The 19,682-nt window shown below is 44.0% G+C and overlaps 1 protein-coding gene across 3 annotated transcripts in view; it reads left to right on the forward strand.

The window, feature by feature from the left end:
- Window positions 1-19,682, forward strand: part of UHRF2 (ubiquitin like with PHD and ring finger domains 2) — a 179,199-nt gene that overhangs the window by 19,882 nt on the left and 139,635 nt on the right. For all 3 annotated transcript variants that reach the window (XM_075128768.1, XM_048851776.2, XM_048851774.2), the window contains exon 2: window positions 16,365-16,607. In XM_075128768.1, the coding sequence (XP_074984869.1) occupies window positions 16,365-16,607 (243 nt within the window). The remainder of the gene's footprint in view (window positions 1-16,364; window positions 16,608-19,682) is intronic.

Here is a 19,682-nt window from a genome sequence, read left to right on the forward strand (position 1 = left end):
CAAGGGGTTTAAATAATTTTCCAATATGCAACATCTATTACAGGATTAAGAATCAGTGTGGATCTTTGTTTACTCAGTACAGTCTGCTAAGAAATCACTTGTTGAGGCGCTTTGGGTAGAGGAGGAATACAGCAGGATGACTTTTAAATTACCAATTTTAATCATGCCTTGAATTGGCAAGCGGGAAACCATAATGTAGATAATTCACTTCTAATTTTGTTTTTGTGCTCCAGTTCTTTTCCTAATGAGTTGATTTGTCATTTGGTTATTAAAACACTAGAACATACTGATTTACAACTAAATATAACCTTTACATTAAATTTAGTACTACTTTTTGCTAACCAGGGGACACATTAGCTATACCTTTGTTCAAGCAATTAAAGCTTTAAAATATATTTAGTCAGATTTAATTTTTAGCTGTTTAGAAAATGGTTAACTTTTCTCATGACTTGTATCATTTAGGTAGAAATTTTTAAATGCACAAGAATGGCTTTTTATTAAATAAAACTACCTTAAATGTGCTGGACACAAAAATAAAGTTGTTGAAACGTGTCGCATTTAAAACTAAACAACAAAACATTATCTGTAGTCTCTCTTTTTTGATTGCAATGTCTTTCAAGACATTTTACTAGTAGATACCATCCTCTCACACCTTGTTTTCCCCTTCCAATCCATGAATTGGAATAAAAATAAGTTTTTTTTTTTTCCAACTCCCAGTTGGTTTCTCACCTTTGTATGAGCTTGTTATTGAATTGAACTAGTTGAATAAATTGAAAGGAAACATGTTCTGCACCAGCAGGAGAGATTACTGTTGTCAAAAACTGGTTTAAAACTGCAACAAACACTGTTTCCCAGGTATTTAACTACAGTCTTCCACCAATTCCATGGTTTGACTTTAATTAAAACTTTGACAGTAAATTGATTAAATAAAAACAGTGAATTGAAATGACTAATACATTATAGTAGGGCTGTCAAGGGATTTTAAAAAAAACCACTGTAATTGCATGATTAAGTCACGCTGTTAAACAATAGAATACCATATATTTAAATATGTTTGGCTATTTTCTACACTTTCAAATATATTTCAATTACAACACAATAGGAATAGTACAATGCGTGCTATATTTTTGATTACAAATATTTGCAGTGTAAAAAAAGGAGAAATTGTATTTTTCAATTCAGCTAATACAAATACTGTAGTGCAATCTTTATCATGAAAGTTGAACTTACAAATGTAGAATTATATACAAAAAATAACTTATTTTTGAATGCAATGTAAAACTTTTTAGCGCGTGCAAGCCCACTCAGTCCTATTACTTGTTCAGCCAATCGCTCAGACAAATAAGTTTTGTTTACATTTGCAGGAGATAATGCTGCCTGCTTCTTGTTCAGTGTCACCTGAAAGTGAGAACCGGCATTCATATGGCAGTGTTGTAGTCGGTGTTGCAAGATATTTACATACTAGATGTGCTAAAGGTTCATGTATCGCTTCAGCCACCATACCAGAGGCCATGCGTCCATGCTGATTACCGGTTCTGCTCGAGAACCATCCAAAGCAGTGCGGAACGATGCATGTTCATTTTAATCCTGAGTCAGATACCGCTAGGAGAGGGTTGATTTTTTTTCTTTTTTGGTGGTTCGGGTTCTGTAGTTTCTGCATCAAAGTGTTGCTCTTTTAAGACTTCTGAAAGCATGCCCTACAACTTGTCCCTCTCAGATTTTTGGAAGGCACTTCAGATTCTTAAACCTTGGGTTGAGTGCTGTAGCTATCTTTAGAAACTCACATTGGTACCTTTGCTTTTTGTCAGATCTGGGGTGAAAGTCTTCTTAAAACAGACTGCTATAACATGAAATATATGCAGAATGCAGGTAAAACAGAGTCAAAGACCTACAAATTCTCCCCCAAGGAGTTCAGTTACAAATTTAATTTAATGCATTATTTCTTCTTCGAGTGCTTGCTCATATCCATTCCAGTTAGGTGTGTGCGTGCGTACGTGCGCCGTGTGTACGGCTGTTGGAAACTCTTCCCTAGCAGCTACCTATCAGGCCGGCTGTGGAGCCCTTTGGAGTGGGGCCGGTATGGCGCTCTATATACGCCCTCATCGTTCATTTCCTTCTTACTACCAGTGACGGTTGTTGGAACAGTGGTCTCTTGCTTACAAGTGTCCCACTAATCCCTGGCTCTTCTGCTAATCTCTGTATATAGTTACCCATTGTTAGTTAATAGTTCTTACTTAGTTGTTAGTTGTAGTCTTTAGTGGTTGCGGGGGCTTCCCCTCCAACAGGTGCCCCTTGGGGCATGCCGTCCCAGGGCTTCAAACCCTGTAGTTCCTGCACTAAGCCTATGCCCACGGGCGACCCCCCCCCGCCCCCCCCCCCAAACTCTCCGGTGTCTGTTAGAAGCCCATCATTGGACAAGTGCAAGGTTTTCAAGCCTTGCACCAGGAAAGAGAGGGACATTTGCGTAAAGCAACTCCTTTTGGAGTCAGCTCTCTGTCCGCAGCAGAACCCGGCCCTGAGCACCTCGGTGCGGAGCACTCCTCCTGCGGTGCTGTCTGCAGTGCCGAGAAAGGACTTGGCACACCAACCCAGGAGCCACCAGTCCCCCAGGCCACAGAAGCCTTCTCCCCGGCACCGCTCTCAGTCACTGGCTGCCCGTAAGAAACAGGCCAAGGCGAAGTCCCGTCTGTGTCCGTCTCTCTCTTTCCACACCCCCCCCCCCCCCCCCGCAGCGGCCTGCCACAGAAACTACACCCCCGGAAGGGTACGGTGTAGGGAATGAGGCTCGGGCCGGGCATAATTGTTCCGGGCTCCTGTCTCCAAGAAGCCCTGCTCTCCTGGACTCACTGTGGCTGCATGTGGGGAAAGTTATGATGTCCTCCACTCTGGACACCTTTGAAGCCGCTAGGGTGCAGTCATCTCCATAAGCCCCCAAGTCTCCAACTACGTGGTCTCCACTCTCTCGAGGCACAGCACTGTCCAGAGGCAAGCCTGCCATGTTCGTCCCATTTGCCCCCTGCTCTGTGCCCCGCACCGGTCTGACTTGCGGCACCAATCTGACTCACGGCACTGGTCTCGCAGCCCCGACCATCGGAGCCACTCCTGCTCGAGGTGATCGTTGGCGGATTGGTTGTGGTCCTGCTAGAGGTCCAGGTCCCGCTCTGTGACCTCGCAGCTCCGCTCTCAGCACCCGCCTCAGCCTGCACCTTCCAGTGTTGCTCCCTGCTCCCGGCACTGCTCTACGTCGCAGCACCACTCCACATCCCGCTGTTGCTCCCTGCAGCGGCACCACCTTGCACTGTCCCACCACTCAACATCGAGACCCCCGCTACCCCTCACAGCATCCAACCCAGTCCATTGGAGGAGGATGCCTTTCTGGTGCAGTCTCACACTGCTTCCCCTTGGTCGTCCTGCTCGAGATCCCCCTCCCTCCAATCAGGCAGGGCATCGGGGCGTGTGAGGCACCCAGATCAGGGCCAGGGAGCCTAAGGCAGGACTCTCTTTAGCACCCCAGTGGCAATTCTGGATGCCTTGGGCATACCATCAGGCCCAGGGTGCCCCTCCTGGCGTCCCTTCACCTTCACATTTGGGATCTCGCCTCCCAGAGGCGACCTTCAGCCACTCACCCCAGAACCCTCCACAAAACCCAGCCCCAGCCCCACAGCCGCCTGTGGAGGCTACCCCCAGTGGCCGTAAGGACCTGGTCCCTGAGGATCCAGAGTCTGCCACGGAACCGGTCTTGCTGGTGGCTTCCTTTTTGCCATTCCCTGATGAGGCGGTGGCAGGCACTTCCATGGATGGACCACCACCCATGGACTACGGGGCCCTGCAGGAACTCCTCTGACGGGTGGCCCTCAATATAAACCTCCAGATGAAGGAAGTGGTCAAAGAGGAGGACCCTATGGTGGACATCCTGGCACCAGAGGGGCACCCCTGGGGTGGCCTTACCCCTTATAAAGACTATTCAGTCCAACTCCAAAACTATTTGGCAAACCCCTGCCTCCATTCCCCCTATGGCCAAGGGGGCTGAGCATAAATACTTTGTTTCCACTATGGGATATGAGTGTCTCTTCATCCATCCTCCCCCATGCTCTCTTGTGGTAGAGGTGGTGAATGAAAGAGAGACAAGGGCCGGACGAGTTGCATCCGAGAGTGCTGAAGGAACTGGCGGCTGTGATTGCAGAGCCATTGGCCATTATCTTTGAAAACTCGTGGCGAACCGGGGAAGTCCCGGATGACTGGAAAAAGGCTAATGTAGTGCCAATCTTTAAAAAAGGGAAGAAGGAGGATCCTGAGAACTACAGGCCAGTCAGCCTCACTTCAGTCCCTGGAAAAATCATGGAGCAGGTCCTCAAAGAATCAATCCTGAAGCACTTGCATGAGAGGAAAGTGATCAGGAACAGCCAGCATGGATTCACCAAGGGAAGGTCATGCCTGACTAATCTAATCGCCTTTTATGATGAGATTACTGGTTCTGTGGATGAAGGGAAAGCAGTGGATGTATTGTTTCTTGACTTTAGCAAAGCTTTTGACACGGTCTCCCACAATATTCTTGTCAGCAAGTTAAGGAGGTATGGGCTGGATGAATGCACTACAAGGTGGGTAGAAAGCTGGCTAGATTGTCGGGCTCAACGGGTAGTGATCAATGGCTCCATATCTAGTTGGCAGCCGGTATCAAGTGGAGTACCCCAAGGGTCGGTCCTGGGGCCGGTTTTGTTCAATATCTTCATAAATGATCTGGAGGATGGTGTGGATTGCACTCTCAGCAAATTTGCGGATGATACTAAACTGGGAGGAGTGGTAGATACGCTGGAGGGGAGGGATAGGATACAGAAAGACCTAGACAAATTGGAGGATTGGGCCAAAAGAAATCTGATGAGGTTCAATAAGGATAAGTGCAGGGTCCTGCACTTAGGATGGAAGAACCCAATGCACAGCTACAGACTAGGGACCGAATGGCTAGGCAGCAGTTCTGCGGAAAAGGACCTAGGGGTCACAGTGGACGAGAAGCTGGATATGAGTCAGCAGTGGGCCCTTGTTGCCAAGAAGGCCAATGGCATTTTGGGATGTATAAGTAGGGGCATAGCGAGCAGATCGAGGGACGTGATCGTTCCCCTCTATTCGACATTGGTGAGGCCTCATCTGGAGTACTGTGTCCAGTTTTGGGCCCCACACTTCAAGAAGGATGTGGATAAATTGGAGAGAGTCCAGCGAAGGGCAACAAAAATGATTAGGGGACTGGAACACATGAGTTATGAGGAGAGGCTGAGGGAGCTGGGATTGTTTAGCCTGCAGAAGAGAAGAATGAGGGGGGATTTGATAGCTGCTTTCAACTACCTGAAAGGGGGTTCCAAAGAGGATGGCTCTAGACTGTTCTCAATGGTAGCAGATGACAGAACGAGGAGTAATGGTCTCAAGTTGCAGTGGGGGAGGTTTAGATTGGATATTAGGAAAAACTTTTTTACTAAGAGGGTGGTGAAACACTGGAATGCGTTACCTAGGGAGGTGGTAGAATCTCCTTCCTTAGAGGTTTTTAAGGTCAGGCTTGACAAAGCCCTGGCTGGGATGATTTAACTGGGAATTGGTCCTGCTTTGAGCAGGGGGTTGGACTAGATGACCTTCTGGGGTCCCTTCCAACCCTGATATTCTATGATTCTAAGGTCAGCAGGCCCCCATGCCCAAATCAAGAGATGCTAAACTGCTTGATTTGTATGGAAGGGAAATTTACTCCATAGGGCACTCCTCTCTCTCTCTCAAGATTACTAATTAACTTCCAATCCTGAGTAGATAAAACTATAACTTGTGGTCCTTGATCTTTAAATTTTAAGAGCTTCTCCCCTTTGAGTCACAAGCAGAGTTGGGTGGCCATTGCTGAAGAGGGATAAGCTGTTGTCCGGACTTCCCTCCAAGGCTCCCTGGATGCCACGTACTCTGGCATCCAGGATTGCAGTGAGGCACAATGCTTGGCACCAATCCTCTGGTCTTCCCCTGGAAGTTCAGCAGACCATACAGGACCTTCCCTTTGATGGCCAGGGCCAATTTGCTGTACAAACAAATTCCAGACTGCATAGCCTAAAGGACTTCTGGAACACACAGTCCCTCGGCATACACATTCCGGCGACCCAAAGGAAGCCCTTTAAACCACAGACCACCCAGCAGCGGTCTTTTTTCCCCCCTAGGCCTAGGCAGGACTTCTCCCATAAGAGAATCAGATACAATTGACGCAAGCTGTCGCGTCTTCCCTTTGGGCAGGGCCAGGGGTAATCCAAACCCTTCCCTAGACCCAGGATATGAAGGACGCTTATTTTCACATATCTATCACCCTGGCTCACAGACAGTTCCTCAGTTTGTGGTGAACAAGGTGCATTATCAGTTCACAGCCCTCCCATTCGGGCTGTGCACAGCACCTCGCATCTTCACCAAATGCATGGCGGTTGTAGCAGTTTTTCTCTGCCGCCAACACGTGCATGTCTACCCATACCTGGATGACTGGCTCCTTCGAGGCCACTCCTGTCAGCAGGTAGAGTCACAGGTGCAAATAGATGTGTTCAAATGATTAGGTATCCTTCTCCATGTCAACAAATCCATGCTGACCCCCAGCTCAAAGGATAGAGTTAATCAGAGCAGTTCTGGATGCAACTCAAGCAAGAGCGGTCCTGCCAGAGACTAGTCAACTGGCCTTCTCACAGATAATCTGCACCCTTTGCAGCTTCCCCACCACCACGGCAAGGCAGTGTCTCAGGCTGCTAAGCCATATGGCATCCTGCACTTACATGGTTTAACACACCAGGTTACAACTCAGGCCCTTGCAAGCGTGGCTTGCATCTGTGTATGGCCCAGGCCATGACAGCCTAGACATGGTGCTGACCATCCCTCAGCACACCTTCGATTTCCTACAGTGGTGGCTGGATCCCCGCACTGTGGGCACCACTGTTCCATTTCACCCACCCCAACCCACTTGACTTTGGTCACAGACATGTCCACATTGGGCTGGGGAGCGCATCTCGGAAACCTGACAACTCAGGGCTTATGGCAGGTAGAGGAACTGGTATCAACATCAAAGAACTCAGGGCAAGCCGCCTCACCTGCCAAGCCTTTCTGTCTCACTTGCAGGGCCACTGCGTAGCGGTATTGACGGACCATCCCACTGCCATGTTTTTATGTAAACAGGCAAGGCGGAGCCTGATCTGTCAGGAAGCCCTCCTACTGTGGGAATTTTGTCTACCCACTCCATCCTTCTCCAGGCCTCATACCTGTCGGGCGTTCAGAACGTGCTGGCGGACAGCCTGAGCAGACGTTTCCTCACGCACGAGTGGTCGATTCACCCTGATATCATCCATTCTATCTTTTGCAGTTGGGGGTTTCCCTGAATCGACCTGTTTGCCACACAGGCCAACAGGAAGTGCCCAACCTTTTGCTCCTTCAGGAGCCACAGTCCAGGCTTGATCACATATGCATTCATGATTCCATGGGCCGATCAGCTGCTATATGCCTTCCTGCTTATCTGCAAGGTGCTTCTCAAAGTCCACAGGGACAAGGTGGATGTCATTCTGGTGCCCCAGCTTGGCCTCACCTGTGCTGGTACCCCCGCTCATGGATTTGTCGATCCAGTCACCGATATGGCTACCTCTCACTCCCGACCTCATTACACAGAACCATGGTCGCCTCCTTCACCCAGACCTTCAGTCTCTTCATCCCATGGTTGAACCAGGAAGGTCTCACCTGTTTGGATCCGGTGAGACAGGTGCTTCTGGAGAGCTGCAAGCCATCTACTAGAGTCATATACAGGGTGAAATGGAAGTAGTTCTCTAGCTGGTGCACCCAAAGGCAGGTGCTCCCGTTCCAGGCTCCCATCCCTTGTATCCTGGACTATCTTCTGTACCTGAAAGACTAGCGTCTGGCATTTGATGTTCTCAAGGTCCACCTCACGGCCATCTCGGCTTTTCACCCAGGCAATTCCGGGCGTTTTGGTGTTCATGCACCCCATCATGGGATGTTTCCTGTAAGGAAAAGATACATTTCTCTTCTCTCCTCCTCCCTAACCCTCCCATGAAGCCCCATCCCGGCCTGGGACCTTAACCTGGTCCTCTCCTGCCTCCTGGGCCTTCCCTTCAAGCTGTTAGCTTCTTGTTCATTCCTCTGCCTCTCTTGGAAGGTTGCCTTTCTGGTGGCTATCACCTCAGCATGACGCATGTTTGAACTATTGTAGGAGCAGGATTTTATATTTGTACTATAAGAATTAATGTATGTCTTGATTTCATCCTGCTAGCCCTCCCCATTTGAATAGCAGAAAGGAATGACCCTCTGGTTCTATGAGATTGTTTTCCTATATGCATTACAATTAGGACCTGTTATAAAGTTTAGTTAATAAGAGACAGGATTTTTTATTGTCTTGTTAATTAGATTAAAGGAATGTCGAAGGCCTGAGCACAATGTAAACTGTTTCTGACCACAAGATTTAGTGAAATTTAATTTGTCTTCTCTGTGAGAGACACTGTGAATGGGGAATGCATGCATCAGGAAAAGATAAGGTGTGAAGGCCATTGTTCTAGCCAGATGGTCAAGGAAGGAGGAGTGAAGAGACTTCATGACACCAGAAAATCATCAATGCGCGTCCATAATGGAGGAAGGGCAGATTGATGACCCTGAGGAGAATGCTGGCATCCCTAAAGTTAAAGACAATTGATTAAATCGAAACCAGGACAGGATGACCCTCTCAAAGGTGTTTTGAAATGTTAACACCAATCAAAGAGTAACCGGTCAGAAACTGACTCAGCAAAATCCATAGACTTCAACAGAGGAGAAAAAAAACTATAAGAAGAGGATGCTTGGCCATGAGACTTTGGGTTTGTCTTGCCACACTCCAGGAGTATCGGATCGTGACCAACAGAGCCCTGCTCCCCTCTGCGACCAATCTGGCTGGCCTCTAGATTGATCCAGACTCTGGACCGGTAACTGTAAACATCAACTGGCAGGACTCTGTGTGTGTGTGTGTGTGTGTGTGTGTGTGATTGAAAAGCATATGCTAACTGTTGTATTTACAATAAATGCGGCATTTTGCCTTATTCCTCTTATAAGATTCTATTGGTATTATTTTATTAGTGTAACACTACGGGCCCTCACCTCCGGAGCCTCTGTACACTATCTTTCATAAAGACCAGGTACAGCTTAGAGTAGACCTCATCCAGCTTTCCTCCCCAAGGTGGTGTCCTGTTTCCACATTAGCCAGGACATCTTCCTGCCAGTCTTCTATCCAAAACCACACAACAGCTCTCACGAACAACAGCTACACTTACAGGATGTCAGGAGAGCACTCGCCTTCTATATCAACTTCATGAGTCCATTCCGCAAAACAACCCAGTTGTTCGTTGCTGTGGTGGAGCGGATGAAAGGTTTACCAGTCTCTTCCCAGCGGATCTCCTCCCAGATTATGGCATGTATCCGTGCTTGTTATGACTTGGCAAAGGTTCCTCCTCCTGCCATCACACATCACTCCACGAGGGTGCAGGCCTTATCAACAGCCTTCATGGCCCATGTACCTCTCCAGGAGATCTGCAGGGCTGCGACATGGTCTTCAGTGCATACTTTCACATTGCACTACGCCATTGTCCCACGATCTAGGGACGATGCTGCCTTCGGCAGAGCGGTACTTCGGTCAGCAATACGTTGACTCTGACCCCACCTCAGAGCTAAGGCTTGGAAGTTACCTAACTGGAATTGATATGAGCAAGCACACAAAGAAGAAAAAAAAGTTACTCGTCCTTTTTGTAACTGTTGTTCTTCGAGATGTGTTGCTCATATCTATTTCATTCCCCCCATCTTCCCCTCTGTTGGAGTAGCCGGCAAGAAGGAATTGAAGGGGGGTTGGGCCAGCAGGGTCGTATATAGAGCGCCATACCAGTGCCACTCCGGGGGGCTCCACAGATGGGCCAACAGGTAGCTGCTAGGGAAAAGTTTCCAATAGCCATGCACGCGGCATGTGCACACACCTAACTTTAATAGATATGAGCAACACATCTTGAAGAACAAGTTACAAAAAGGGTGAGTAACTTTTTTTTTTTTTTTTTCCTCCCCTAACAAGCATATTAGCATGGAAGCATGTCCTCTGGAACGGTGGCCGAAGCATGAAGGGGCTTAAGAAGGTTTAGGAGATCTGGCACGTAAATACCTTGCCATACCGGCTACAACAGTGCTATGTGAACGTCTGTTCTCGTTTTCAGGTGACGTAAATAAAAAGTGGGCAGCATTATCTCCGGTAAACGTAAACAAACTTGTTTTAGTGATTGGGTGAACAAGGACTGGGTGGACTTAATTTTTTTGCTCTAAAGGCTCTAAATTTTTTTGCGTTTTGTATTTTAGTGCAGTTATGTAACACACAGAAATAGACATTGGTAAGTTGCACTTTCATGATAGAAATTGCACAACAGTACTTGTATGATGTGAATTGAAAAATATTATATCATTTTTACAGTGCAAACATTTGTAATAAAAATATTAAGTGAGCAGTGTATGCTTTCTATTTTGTGTTGTAATAGAAATCAGAATTTTAACAGTAGGAACACATCCAAAAATATGTAATAAATTTCATTTGTTCTATTGTTTAACAGTGCGATTTAATCATGATTAATTTTTTGAGTTAATCACATGAGTTAACTGTGATTAATCGGCAGCCCTAGGTTATAGTAACATTAGGCTTTAATGTAGATTGTCAATTTGAGATTTAGTTCAGGGTGAATAAAGCGATTCTTTTTTAAATCTCTATTTTAATTAGCTAAATAAACCTACCTGAACTAAATCTCAAATTGACAAACAACCTCCTCCCCCTTCAAAAAAAACCCAACTATTTGGGAATATGAGGAAATTCAGGCTAAACATTAAGTAGTTTGCTTTTCCTGTTCTGCTCCTCTTTATAACCACTTAACTCCTGTTTCCACAGCTATGTCCATGCTACTCTCCCTGGTGCTCTAATAGCAAGACTTACGGCTCATCTGAACTTGAGTTGAATAAAAATTAAACATACAAGAAATCCTTTGTGAGGAATAAGGATGAAGACATACAGTCGCCATTGTTATCACTCTTTTATATCTATTAGTACTAATGATCAGAAGTAGTTCATTACTTTTACATAGTCTGTGTGGAGGGGGAGGAGAGTAGCAGGAATGCTGGCTCAAAAGGGCAGTGATGGCTTTTTTGGGTGCTAATGCCAGTCATGCTCCTGATCTGTTGCTCATAGATTAGTTGACTTTTCTCTCTGGGAAACAGAGTGACTGTCCCTGGCAACAGTCTACAAAACTAATCCTGGATAGTTTGAGAACTTCTTGTGGCCCAGAAAAATAACTAGATAAAGGCTTCTTGTCTGCTACAAAAAACACTAGCTAACTGGCTCAAAATGCAAGTGTGCTAACTCTCTGATAAAACTTTCTACCTACTTTGCCATAGTGCTTTAGGACTTTTATCATCAGATTTTTTTGTGGGGGAGAAAAGGAGGTAAACAATTTTGGTTCACTAAAGTTGACACACATACATGGGAAAATGTTCAAATATAAAGGAAAGTTATCTTTACACATTTCCGGTCACTCTTTGACTATATTGATAACCCTTACGAGGGGAATATGGTTCCCCCTAAGGAAGGGCAATGAAGCTAAAAAAGTTTGATACATTTAACTCTATAGCCTGGGCAGGTGGAGACATGGCACCGAAGAATCATTTAACATTCTGTACCATGAAGCTGTTGTATAGCAATTCTGCAGTTTTGCAGGGTATAGCTTGCAGGCTGTTGCTCTAGTTGGCAAATATTGTTAACCTCATTTACTTCTAGTACTGGCTCACAGAAATTTAGAACTACTTTTAGCTAGTTACTCAAGCTATAAAATTATCCTTATCCAAGAGATGGTGTGGTCAGAAATAGTAGATATGGCAAGTGGAAGAAGTCTGCTTACCCCCCTGAGGAAACTGAATCCATTGCATCAGCAGGGTGCCTAGAAATACAGATGCCTTTCTGTCTTAACAGGTGCATTCAGTTTAACACGCTCTTATACTTGGCTCACCATTGGGGGCGGGGAGGGGAAGATTCTTCTAGAGAATTCATTACATCTTAACCATTTAGTTCAATATACATCTTCCTTGGGCATGGCTACCCTGGAAACTTCAAAGCACTGTTGCAGGAGTGCTCCCACGACAGTGCTTTGAAGTGTGAGTGTGGTAGTGCGTGAGCGCTGGGAGAGAGCACTCCTAGTGCTCCTGGTAATCCACCGCCACGAGGGAATTAGCTCTGAGCACTGGGAGCGCGGCTCCCACTGCTCAGAGCCTGTTTATAATAGCGCTTTAAAGCGCTCTGACTTGCTGCACTCGGGGGTGATTTTTCACACCCCTGAGCCAGCAAGTTAGAGCGCTATAAAATGTAAATGTAGCCAAGCCCTTTATCTTGGAAAGCACTTAGAAACAGAAACTTGCCAACTCAGTTATAGCAGCCACTGTAGCTATTCACTGAAACATTTGCAGTGAGTTTTGACCCACTGTCTCCATCTCCCCTTGCCTTTGTGTCTTTTGAAATGCTAATAAAGACTTCAGGAAAGGAAGAATCCTCTAACGGGTAAATCTAATGTGGAACCTCACCTGTAAGGAAGCCTTTACCTCAGGGGTTCTCAAACTGTGGGTAGGGACCTCTCAGGGGGTTGCGAGGTTATTACATGGTGGGTTGCAAGCTGCCAGCTTCCACCCCAAACCCTGCTTTGCCTCCAGCATTTATAAGGGTGGTAAATATTTTTAAAAATGTTTTTAATTTCTAAAGGGGGTTGCACTCGGAGGCTTGCTGTGTGAAAGGGGTCACCAGTACAAAAGTTTGAGAACCACTGCTTTACACCAAAGAACAGTTCAAGTTTCTACTGAAGTTCATCAATCACAGACATGTAGGGCTGGAAGGGACCTTGAGAGGTCATTGTGTCCAGCCCCCTATGCTGAGACAAGACCAAATATACTTAGACCATATATGACAGTTTGTCTAACCTGTTCTTAAAAACCTTCAATTAAGGGGATCCCACAGCCTCCCTTGGAAGCTTATTCCAATACTTAACTATCCTGCAAATCTTTTGGCTGCAAATTGTCTTTGTCCTGCCTTCAGTGGATGTGGAGAACGATGGATCACAATCCTCTTCATAATAGCCCTTAACGCATTTGAAGACTGTTATCAGATCTTCTGTCATCTTTTCTCAAGATTAAACATACTAAGTTTGTTCTGCTTTCCTCATAGTCAGGTTTTTCTAAACCTTTTATTTGTGGTTTTTCTAAACCTTTTTCTAAACCTTTTATTTTCTAAACATTTTTCCTAAAGTGTGACACCCAGAACTGGGACCCAGTACTCCAGCTGAGGCCTCACTTCTGTTAACATACCACAGAATATTAGCCTTTTTTTGCACCTACATCACATCGTTGACTCACATTTAGTTTGTGATCCATTATAACTCCTACATCCTTTTTAGCAGGACTACCACCTAGTCAGTTATTCCTCTGTTTGTAATAGTGCATTTGATTCCCCCCCCCCCCCTTTAAGTGTAGAACGTTGCATTTGTCATTGTTAAATTTTATCTTGTTCACGTCAGGCCAGTTCTCCTCCAATTGATCAAGACTGTTCTGAATTGTAACCTGTCCTCTAAAGTGCTTGCAGCTCCTCAGCTTGATGTCATCCACAAATGTTAGAAGTGTACTTTCCAGTCCATTATCCAAGTCCATTAATGAAAATACTAAATAATACTAGACCCAGGACAGACCCTTGCGGGACCCCACTAGATACACCCTCCCAATTTGAATGATAACGCTGAGCGTGGTCTTCTTCTCAACCAGTTGTACTAGTAATTTCATCTAGACCATGCTTCCCTAGTTTATGAGACTGTCATGTAGGACTATAGTAAGCCTTTTTTAATAAAGTCAAGAAATGGTGCGTCTACTGCTTCCCCATATCCTCTAGGCGAATAACGCTGTTAAAGAAGGAAATTAGATTGATTTGGCATGATTTGTTTGTGGTAAATCCATGCTGGCTATTCCTTAAAATGCTATTACCCTGTAGAAGCTTAAATTTATTGTTTAATATTTTGTTCCAGTATCTATCCAGGTTCAAAGTTAGGCTGAATGGTTTATAATTTCTAGGTTCTCTTTTGTTCTCCTTTTTTTAAGACAGGTTCTCTGTTTGCACTTCTCCAGTCCTTTGGGACCTCACCCATCCTCCATGAATTCTCAAAGATAATTATGGTTCCAAGATTGCTTCAGTTAGTTCCTTAAGTACCATAAGGTGAATTTCTCAGACTCTGCAGATTTGAATACATTAACTTACTTAAATACTCCCCCTCCTCCCCCTTCTCACTTGAGTTTCTTCCCCTTTGTTGTTAATATTAATTGTGTTAAGCATCTAATCACAACTGACTTTTGTAGAGAAAAATGAGGCAAAATAGGCATTAAACACCTCTTTCCTTGATATCATTCATTACTGGCTCTCCTTCCCTGCTAAGTAGAGGACGTACACTTTCTTCATCTTTCTCTTAATGTATTTATAGATGCTCCTCTTAATTGCCTTTTATGTCCCTTAGTAGGTGTAACTAATTTTGTGTCTTAAGGCTTGTCTACACTACAAATTAGGTTGACTTACAGCCCCTGCAGCAATTATATTGGCTGTTGGTGTCCATATTACCCTCTCCTGCCAGTGGTGTATGTCCTTGCTAGGAGCACTTCCTGCCACTGAAGTGAGGCACTGAGAACTGTGGGGGCTCAAAGCCACTGTTGGAAGACAGGATACTGGGCTAGATGAACCATTGGTCTGATCCAGTATGGGCGTTCTTGTATTCTTATGGAAATCTTCTTCCCTCACTTTTCCTTGCATGGAAGGAAAGAATACTGATCCCACTCTTGTTTGGTCTTCCAGCATTTCGTATGCTCATACAAGATTACATTTCTGATATAGGATAAGTTTTTTATTTCTCTGACTCCCTGGGAGTAGTCCAGTGAGGGCAGTGTCCTAAGCCCTGCCTGTCTTAAGACCCAGTGAGAAAGGCAGTTCCCCCTGCCCGCCAGGCCAGCCTCCGACCCCTGCGGGGGAGCTGCGTAGGGCCCCAGAATAACTAGGGACGTCCCTGGCCTAGAGAGTCAGCATTGTGTATGCCCAGTGGTGCCTATGGAACTTTAACTTGAAGACTTGGATGCCGAGTTTAGGTGCCTACAGGGCTGGGTGGGAGTTTCGTGGATTGCAGTAGAGCCTAAAACTGGGATTTAGGCATCTAAATCTAAGCTTTAGGCACTTAAATGCCTTTGTAGCTCAGGGGCCATAGTTCCTAACTGGCGAGTTAACAAGACTCGCTTGTGAAATAATGTTTAACCACTTCTGGTCTTAAAGAAACCTGGAGTAGCAAGCTTTCTTTTCTAAGCCCAACTTGTGGGTGCTCTTGATACAGATGAGTTCTTTACTAGAACCCCGAAGGCCTAATATATGTCATTGCATTCTTTCTCTAATTGTAATCTCTCACAAAAAGTATTTGTTTTTGTTTCAAAAGGTAAACAAATTTTTTTTCCAATTACATTTTTACCCCTTTTTTGGCTGTCTGGATATTTTAGAAAACTGTGATAGTGAAAGATTATTTAAGTCTAAAATATTGACTTGCTGCTTTGAAAAGATTGGGAAAGTGTGAATTGTGCGCAATAGAGTGGTTGTCAGTAAAACTTCATTTCCCCACACTTAATAGTATTGGAGACAGTGTAGTTATGTGGTTATGGTCTGCATTCTGAGTAGGAAATAACTGGAGTATACCAGATTTAAAAAATTTATTAAAGTTAATGTTAAAATTATATAATGAACAGACACTTTTTTTCTCAACCTGTGTATCTGGGTATAGTGCTAGATTATCCACAAATACAAAGTTTGTTTTTAGAAGTCAAATGATACATATAGTACATAATCAGCAATAACTCAAAATTAGGTGAATATATTTAAGAGTACAGTTTAGATATTAGTATCCAAGTATTCGGGTACATCACTCATGAAAAGTTGTAAGGAGACTTGGTTGTGGAATGCAAAATATATCAATGCGTGAAGATTGTCCCTCATGTGGTAAGGCCCAAATCCTGCCAAGATGCACAAGTATAGTTTTTATGCCTGTGAGTAATCTCATTGGATGAAATCTTGGTCCCGTTGAGCTTAAGGGGTTTTCTGTTCACTTCTAGCAAGAAAACTATAAAACGAATGACCACATAGAAGTAATTTAATTAGTATTTTAAAAAATGCTTTACCATTTTCTATTCAATGGAATTATTGTGTTAAGAGGAAATTTTAGCAATATTTCTTAAAATGGACCTTTGCAAAATAAAATCTACTTTTTTGACAGCTGGAAGATGGACATACTTTATTCGATTACAATGTTGGACTAAATGACATAGTTCAGCTTTTGATACGGACTGAGTCTGATGCTCCTACCAGTTCCTTGACTAATAAGGATGGAGAAGTCAACCCGTGTACTGTTGCCAACTGTAAGAACAAAGTCAAGAGAACAACAGGGAGTGGATCGCCCAATCAGCCATCTACATCTGCTCGGTCATTTCTCATTGATCCTGGCATTGGATTGTATAAGGTATTTGCAAGTTTTGAAGTCCTCTTGTTTTGTATTTCTAGGTTCAGTTCTATAGCTTATATAGACCCAGATCCTTGAAACACTCTTATGTGTTTAATGTCAAATTTGAAGTCAATGGGTCTATGCTCATGTTTACAGTTAAGCATGTGTATAAGTATTAGGAGAATCAGGGCCAGTAGTACCGTCTGGATTGTTTTAATTAGAGATTTAATTAGAGATTTATTTAAAGTATTTGGGTAAAAATGATGATCATATGCTTCAATTAAAAATATCTGCTACAGCATCCGGGTACAGCAGGTAACTTCATTATGATGGGATTTAGGTGTTTAGTTTATGATGTCTAAGGCTCTGATCAATATACTGAAGGCACATTCTTAAGGTTAGACATGTGTAAGTAACTTGCTGAACTGGGCCTAAAATAGTAAGCAGTCTTACAAAAAAAGTGTTTAGATTTAAATTTGCACAGTAAGAGGTCAAATGTATTATAAAAACTTGGTCTTTTTTCTCCTCATCTGGGCAGATCTAGTCTTGTTGCAATGTAGATGGAAAAACTAGAAGTTACAGATTTCATGGTAGGCAGCCACTTTTCTGCTTTGTCCAGCTTCGGTCTACCTTGTGAGAATTTTGAGAGCAGTCCTGTGTACAGGGTAGTGTTCAAGGCGATAGAAGAAAAGTGTGTTACATGTACCCGAGCTGAGGCTTACAGTTTGAGTTGCAAGTTGGAGAAACGTCTTCATGAAGCTCACTCTCTTGATATGAAGTCACTTTAATATGTCCTAGAAGTGGTTGTTACAATACCAGTGTAACAGACGGGAGATAATTTTTTTGGTCATACATCACTTGCACTGTCCAACAACATCCCATACAATTGGCATTATTACACCACCTATTAGGAAGTAAGGAGGCAAAAAACCTGTCAACTACATCTGATGTAAACGACACCAGCTTTCCCACTTCCTATCCACTAATTTCCTTCCTTCCTTCCTTTCACTAGAAGCATAAAGCCCGTTCTTCAGTCCCTGTGCTCCCTTTTCACCTTTCATTAGGCTGTGTCTACCCTACGCAGCTTTTAACGGCATGGCTGTGTTGTTACAGCCGTGTTGCTAAAAGGGGCGCAGCATAGCTGCTGTTTGTCAGCTCTCCTGCTGACAAAAAGCTTCCACCCCCGCTGTTCACACTGGCACTTGTCGTGGGCAGAACTTCTTTGTCTTTCAGAGTTGTTTAAACCTCCTCCCCTCCCCCCCCCCCGACAAAAGTTTTGTCATTCAGTTGCCAGTGTAGACATAACCAAGAAAAAGACAAAGGAAGATACCACAAATCAGAAAGAACATTAGAAAAGATGGATTTCTCAAAGAAGAGAGGTGCTAAAATAGGCACTTATCAATAACCTTAAGAAATTAAGGTAGGGGCTTTAGAAAATAACTTAAACTCCTTTTTTTAGAGTGAAAAGGAGAGGGCAAATTATCCTTCTTCTTCTTGCCCAGAAAGGGACCACCTGATTGCTACATCTGCCTCAGTGAACCATCTCCAGGGAGGCAGTTAGAAAATTCTGCCATCACGACGTTGTTGAGGACTGCCAAATCTTCTCCAAGATCGCCTTAAAGCACTTCAATTTTAGGATCTACAGAAAAGTATTTAATATGTGGATACAGGTGTTGTATTCCTTGCAGTTTCTAGATGTCAGGTGCATTCTGTTGACTAGGGATCCTTCCCTAAACACTCAAATTAAATGGTGCTTATAAGATTTTATTCAAGCCAAAAATATAATTAAAAAAAAAAAATCCTGCTCAAGGGAAACCAGTGGAAAGGAATGTAAACTATGACATGCTTAGGTATAAGATGGCAAAAAGTATTTTTGTGTGTCTAGCTACTTGCTTTGTAAACATTGAGAAATACTTTACCTAGAAGCCTGCAAGAGAATCATTGGATCTGCTAGACTGTCGGGTCATAAAGGGATAAATTGTAGAGGATTAAAAACATTGCAGAGAAACTGAACTCATTGCATCAGTCTCTACAACAGAGGATGTGTAGATGGCTGTTGTTCTCAGGTGATTTAAAAAGAAGCTCTCAAAAACTGTGGTATCCAAAGACAAGGTGTTATAAGCAAAGTGATGATTTAATTTGCAGCAAGTCACCAGGACCAAATGCTCAAGAGTTCTGAAGGACCTTAAGAATGAAGTAGCTTAGCTGCTAGCAAAAATATACCTGTCATTAAAATCAGCAACTTTGCTGGAGGGTTTTTTAAAGTGCTAGGCGTGATGTTGAAAATTCTAGATCAGTGAACCTAACATCATTACCAGGTATAGTAGCTGAAATAACATAAAACAGTTATTAAACACTTCGGTTTATCCCTATGATATTTAATCTGTGTTACTTCTATACCTCTCCTAACTGAATTCTTGAAGGAGGCAATAAAGATATAATTTACTTGGACTTTCCATGAACCTTTGGCAAAAATTCTTTTATAAGACTTTACGAAAGAAACTGAATAGTTATTCTTTGAGTGATATCACTGTGGGTGTTCCATTGTAGGTGCAGCAGTGCCCCTTGCACCTGGGATTAGAGATCTTCACTAGCTGTGCCTGTTGGACTGCACATGTGCAGCTCCTCTCTCTCGTGGTGTGCATGAGATGTGTATATACAGTGCTGTGTGGTCCAGCCACCTCCAATTCTTTCTCTACTGCCTTTGATCTGGGACGGAATCCACTAGCAGAGCCTGCTTCTCCTATTCCCTCAGAAATATAGTGCCATACCTGATAGTATAGCTAGTTTTTCTTCATTCTCCTTCTAGCTGTGTAAACGTTTTTTTTGTTAACTTTTTTTATCTTTACAGTTCTCCTAGATTAGGTTTCTGTTTTTCCCACTTCCCAACTGGAAGCCTTTTCCCCTTCACTCTTATGCCCAGCTCTCCTGGGTTTAAGAAGTTCTTCTCATGCTGGGCTGCCTTCTTGATAACGGATGGCCACCCACAGTGTATCTGCTGTCTGGGAGAGGGACACATCCCTCAAAAGTGATCCCACTGCCTCGACCTGAAACCCAGAGCCAGAACCTTAGATTGAAACCTCTCATGGAGAA

Source organism: Caretta caretta, chromosome 5 (assembly GCF_965140235.1).
Source record: "Caretta caretta isolate rCarCar2 chromosome 5, rCarCar1.hap1, whole genome shotgun sequence".
NCBI classification, from domain to species: Eukaryota; Metazoa; Chordata; order Testudines; family Cheloniidae; genus Caretta; species Caretta caretta.